The sequence below is a fragment of the Chiloscyllium plagiosum genome, chromosome 45 (assembly GCF_004010195.1).
Source record: "Chiloscyllium plagiosum isolate BGI_BamShark_2017 chromosome 45, ASM401019v2, whole genome shotgun sequence".
NCBI lineage: Eukaryota > Metazoa > Chordata > Chondrichthyes > Orectolobiformes > Hemiscylliidae > Chiloscyllium > Chiloscyllium plagiosum.
Genome location: NC_057754.1, coordinates 3830796 through 3837024, shown reverse-complemented (window position 1 = coordinate 3837024; position 6229 = coordinate 3830796). Strand labels below are relative to the sequence as shown.

At 50.6% G+C, this 6229-nt stretch overlaps 1 protein-coding gene across 1 annotated transcript in view; it reads right to left on the bottom strand.

The window, feature by feature from the left end:
* The window catches only part of LOC122543842 (copper chaperone for superoxide dismutase-like), a 32750-nt gene extending 26746 nt beyond the window's left edge, over positions 1–6004 (bottom strand). The window contains exons 1-2 of the mRNA XM_043682658.1: positions 5836–6004; positions 3234–3306 (exon numbers count right to left, since the gene is read on the bottom strand). Of these exons, the coding sequence (XP_043538593.1) occupies positions 3234–3306; positions 5836–5985 (223 nt within the window). The 5' untranslated portion in view covers positions 5986–6004. The remainder of the gene's footprint in view (positions 1–3233; positions 3307–5835) is intronic.
* Positions 6005–6229: the final 225 nt, after the last annotated feature.

The following is a 6229-nucleotide window of genomic DNA, read 5'->3' as shown; positions in this document are numbered from 1 at the left end:
GAGCAGCGGAAGGACTGGGGAGGGCCTGGGAAGGGAGTCGGGGGATGGGAAGAGAGGGGATTTGAAATTGGAGAACTCATGCAGAATGCGAGGTGTTGTTCCTCCAATTTATGGTGAGGTTCATTGTGGCAATGGAGGAGGCCAAGGATGGTCATGTCAGAAAGGGAGTGGGAAGGAGAATTAAAACGGGACGATAACTGGTTGGCCCCTGTGGGCCTGGCTGAGATGCTCAGCGAAACGTTCCCTAAGTTTACGCTCGGTCTCCCCGATGTAGAGACTACACTGGGAGCACCTGATGCAATAAATGAGGTTGGAAGAGAGGCAGGCAAACCTCTGTCTCACCTGAAAGGACTGTGGGTCAAGCTATCTGTGTCCCCTCTTGAACTTCACAATGTCACACTGACACACACACAGACACTTACAGAAAGGGCACACAGTTTCCCGAAAGGACCACGCACACATCTGAAGATGATAGCATAAAATGATGAAGAGGTGTTGATAGCCTCGATGAATGCCCCCAGCCACCTCACCGCGAACAGATCTGGGCACTTTCGGAAGGACACATTGCCCTGGGAGGGAATACAGCGTAGGTTTACAAGAATGATACCCGGGCTTCAGGGGTTGAATCATGATAACGGATTAAAGTTTTCGGCCTGTTTTCTCTGGAATTAAGGGTTGACCAGATTGAAATATTCATTCTCCGAACAGGAAAAGACAGGGGAGATAAACTATTTCCACTGGTTGGTGATGAGGGGACACAGTTTGAGGACTGGGACCAGACCATTCAGAAGACATGTTAGGGAGCACTTACACATACAAAGAATCATTAAATCACAGAATTCCTCGTGTGGAAGCAGGTCATTTGTCCCATCAAGTCCACATGGACTCTCTGAAGAGCATCCCACCCAAAACACTACCTTATCCCTGTAACCCTGCATTGCTCATGGCTAACCCACCCAGCCAGCACATCCCTCGACACTATGGGCAATTCAGCACGGCCAATCCAAACTAACCTGCACATCCCTGGGTAATTCAGCACGGCCAATACACGCTAACCTGCACAGCCCTGGGCAATTCAGCACGGCCAATCCAAACTAACCTGCACATCCCTGGGTAATTCAGCACAGCCAATTCACCCTAACCTGCACACCCCTAGGTAATACAGCACGGCCAATCCACCCTAACCTGCACAGCCCTGGGTAATACAGCACGGCCAATCCACCCTAACCCGCACAGCCCTGGGCAATTCAGCACGGCCAATCCACCCTAACCTGCACAGCCCTGGGTAATTCAGCACGGCCAATCCACCCTAACCTGCACAGCCCTGGGTAATTCAGCACGGCCAATCCAAACTAACCAGCACAGCCCTGGGCAATTCAGCACGGCCAATCCACCCTAACCTGCACAGCCCTGGGTAATTCAGCACGGCCAATCCACCCCTGAGTAATTCAGCATGGCCAACCCGCCCTAACCTGCACACCCCTGGGTAATTCAGCACGGCCAATCCACCCTAACCTGCACAGCCCTGGGTAATTCAGCACAGCCAATCCAAACTAACCTGCACACCCCTGGGTAATTCAGCACGGCCAATCCAAACTAACCAGCACATCCCTGGGTAATACAGCACAGACAATCCACCCTAACCTGCACAGCCCTGGGTAATTCAGCACGGCCAATCCAAACTAACCTGCACACCCCTGGGTAATTCAGCACAGCCAATCCAAACTAACCTGCACATCCCTGGGTAATTCAGCACGGCCCATCCAAACTAACCAGCACACCCCTGGGTAATTCAGCACGGCCAATCCACCCTAACCTGCACACCCCTGGGTAATTCAGCATGGCCAATTCACCCCACCCTGCACATCCCTGGGTAATACAGCACGGCCAATCCACCCTAACCTGCACACCCCTGGGTAATTCAGCACGGCCAATTCACCCTAACATGCACATTTCTGGGTAATTCAGCACGGCCAATCCAAACTAACCAGCACACCCCTGGGTAATTCAGCACGGCGAATCCACCCTAACCTGCACACCCCTGGGTAATTCAGCACGGCCAATGCAAACTAACCTGCACATCCCTGGGCAATTCAGCACGGCCAATCCACCCTAATTTGCACACCCCTGGGTAATTCAGCACTGCCAATCCACCCTAACCTGCACATCCCCGGGTAATTCAGCACAGCCAATCCAAACTAACCTGCACATCCCTGGGTAATTCAGCACGGCCAATCCACCCTAATTTGCACACCCCTGGGTAATTCAGCATGGCCAATCCACCCTAATCTGCACATCCCTGGGTAATTCAGCACTGCCAATCCACCCTAACCTGCACATCCCTGGGTAATTCAGCACAGCCAATCCAAACTAACCTGCACATCCCTGGGTAATTCAGCACGGCCAATCCACCCTAACCTGCACATCCCTGGGTAATTCAGCACGGCCAATCCAAACTAACCTGCACACCCCTGGGTAATTCAGCACGGCCAATCCACCCTAACCTGCACATCCCTGGGTAATTCAGCACGGCCAATCCACCCGAACCTACACACCTCTGGGTAATTCAGCGCAGCCAATCCAAACTAACCTGCACATCCCTGGGTAATTCAGCACGGCCCATCCAAACTAACCTGCACATCCCTGGGTAATTCAGCATGGCCAATCCACTCTAACCTGCACACCCCTGGGTAATTCAGCACGACCAATCCAAACTAACCTGCACATCCCTGGGTAATTCAGCACGGCTAATCCACCCTAACCTGCACATCTTTGAACTGTGGGAGAAAACCCACGCAGACACGGGGAGAATACGCAAACTCCACACAGACAGTAGCCCGAGGGTCCATGGCACCGTGAGGCAGCAGTGTTAACCACTGAGGCACCATGCCGCCCCAAAGGGTGGTAGAGGTTTGGAACTCTCTTTCACAAGCGGCAGTTGATGCCAGATCCGTGGTTAGTTTTAACTCTGAGATAGATACGGTTTTGTTAAGCAAAGGGATATGCAGTTAGGCCACAGATCTGCGATGCTCTCAGTGAATGGCGGAACCGGCCTGAGGGGCTGAATGGCCTATTCCTTATGTTCACTGATGCGCACCGACATACAAACACTTGAGGGTTCGCCTCAGTGAGGGGTCAGACAGCAGTCTGTCTCCTGAATCACAGCAGAGGGAGAAGAAGGTGATTTACGTCATGAATGATTTGGAACCACGCAGTCTCAGGAAGAAACTTACCATTAACTCCAGTCAAGGCACTCCTGACAGTGTTGGCACAGCTCTCGCAGCTCATCTGCACCGCAAACTCCAACTAAATACGGTTAAAAAAAATTCAAAACAGCAGGTTAGTCTGGATTGGCCGTGCTAAATTATCCATAGTGTCCAGGGATATGGTGGATAGGTGGGTTAGCCTGGGAAATACAGGGTTACTGGGATTGGCGGGGGAGTGGGAATCTCTTTGGAGGGTCAGTGTGGACTTGTTGGGCCAAATGGCCTGCTTTCACACTGTGGGGATTCTGTGATTCTATTTGAAGGGGCAGCACAGTGGATAGCACTGCTGCCTCACAGCGGATAGCACTGCTGCCTCACAGCACCAGGGTCCCAGGTTTGATTCCAGCCTCGGGCGACTGTCTGTGTGGAGTTTGCACATTCTCCCCGTGTCTGTGTGGGTTTCCTCTGGGTACTCCGGTTTCCTCCCACAGTCCAATGATGTACGGGTCAGGTGAATTGGGCATGGTAAATTGCCCATAGCGTTAGGTGCATTAGTCAGAGGGAAATGGTTCTGGGTGGGTTACTCTTTGTAGGGTCGGTGTGGACTAGTTGGGCCAAAGGGCCTGTTTCCACACTGTAGGGAATCTAATCTAAAAAAAAACGTGCATTTGTGTAGCGCCTGTAACATCCCTAGACTCTTCACGGACACGCAAAAACCAGGCCTCAAACGCAGAACTAAATATATTAGGGGCAACGCATCAAAAATTTGGTCAAGAAAAAATGGTGACAGAGCGTCTTAAAGGAAGGGAGGAGAGGCTGAGGGAGGGAAATCCAGAATGCAGGATCCTCCAATCGCTGAATGATCTAGCCACCGCCAATGATGGGGTGATGGGAACCGGGGGGGGGGGGGTCGGGTTGCTCAAGAGGTTGGAATTGGAGGAAGACAGATTTCAGAAAGTTGCAGGGGATGGGGAAGGCCAGTGAGGGATTTCAAAATGAGGATGAGGTCTTTAAATTCAAAAGGCACGAGTCAGGAGCGTGATGGAATATTCCCCCCACTCGCCCCTGAATGAGTGCATCTCCAACAACACTCAAGAAGCTCAACACCATCCAGGACAAAGCAACTCCAACTAAAGTTACCGCCTCACTCCATTCACTTTGGATCGATTTGCAATACAACCTGTTTCAGTCCTCTCTCCCTGCCTTGACACATGGGGCTGGAATATTTATCCACAAGCACCCACTCCCTCCACCACTGGCGCTCAGTAGCAGCAGTGTGTACCATCTACAAGATGCACTGCGGAAATTCACCAAAGACCCTCAGGCAGCCCCTTGCAAACCCACGCCCACTCTTCTATTTGGAAGGACAAGGGGCAGCAGATACATAGGAACACCACCACCTTCAAGTTCCCCTCCAAGTTACTCACCGTCCTGACTTGGAAATATAATCGGCCGTTCCTTCACTGTCACTGGGTCAAAATCCTGGAATTCCCCTCTAAGGATATTGTGGGTCAGCCCACAGCAGGTGGACTGCAGCGGTTCAAGAAGGCAGCTTACCTCCCACCTTCTCAAGGGGCAACTAGGGATGGGGGCAATAAATGCTGGGCCCAGCCAGCGACACACACATCCCACAAATGAATACATTTTTTAATAAACTGCTCCTGAATTAGAAGTGAGCGTGGATCTGAGAGCACTGTGGGTGAACAGGGCAGGAATTGGTGTATGGTAAGGGTTAAAGATTTATCTGGGAAAAGGATCAAGATTATAGAGAAATAATGAGGGCGTGCTTAGGGGCCAGGGAACTAAATACATTCCAGCCAGTCTCTATCACAACCGGATGGTGTATCAAATGGTCACTTGTACAAAATAACTATTAATTGCTTTTTGACCATTTCTCCGCCTTACAAGATGATTAACTCTGAGACAATGCTGGGAAAAGTTGCAAGGAAGTTGGTGGCAGAAATAGAGCTTCTCTCTCTCCACACCACCTCCCCTTCAAAAGTGCCAGGTACATTTATATAGCACCTCTCCCCATCCCTGGGGGACGTCCTAAAAATGCCTTACAGTCAAAGGAAGGCAAAAGGGGAGAAGCGATAGCTTCACTGTGTACAGCAAGTTATCCCAAGGAAGATCCTTTGCACTCCCACTTTGATAACTCACTTGGGGCAGCGCTTAGGAAGCTAGTGCTTCCAACTGAACCTGTTGGACTATAACCTGGTGTTGTGGGAGTTTTCACTTGCAAAGGTCTCTGAGTAAACAATGACTCTGCATCAACTTGCCAGAAAGCTTCTCCCAATATAAAGAAACAGAACCATTCTTGCTCACTTCCCTCTCCCCCCAGAAAACAGTCCCTTCCTTCCTGCCTCTCCCTTCCCCCAAAACACTGCAATTAGAAAATGAAACAACAGTCCGGGGGAGGCTTTAAATATTCCAACCCCATGCATCAAAGGCAGGGAGAGGACTAGAATAAGCTGCGTTGCAAATCGATCCAAAGTGAATGGAGTGAGGCAGCAACTTCAGTGATCACAGGCACCATGCAATGCAACAGAGCATTCAGTTTCACAAAACAAAATGGGACAGGGGTATACATTTCACGCTCAAACATTGCTCATCACGCACAACCCGCTACCTTGCTGCTAGTGGCTGCCATCTTCGCCTCCCTTCTCTGACCCAGTCGTAAATCCCTTCCGGCTTCTGAAATCCCTCTCAGCGTTAAAGAGGGCACGCGTTTCATGTGAGTCCCTGTTGACTGCACTGCACTCTGCTGAACACGGGCCATGTAACGCTTCGAAATGTCAACCTTTCCATATTGAACAAAACAAAATGTCAAATTTTAGGGATTTCTTTTTTTTCTCTCTCTAACCAGCCCTGCTCAGAGGCGGCATGAGCTTTTCCAGCAATTTCTGTTTCCCATGTGTATTTAGTCTGAACAGAAGCTCTGTGGAGTGAGCTGCCAGGGGAAAGTGGTGGAGGCTGGTTCAATGACAACCTTTAAAAAGGCAGCTGGATGGGTGTATGAATAG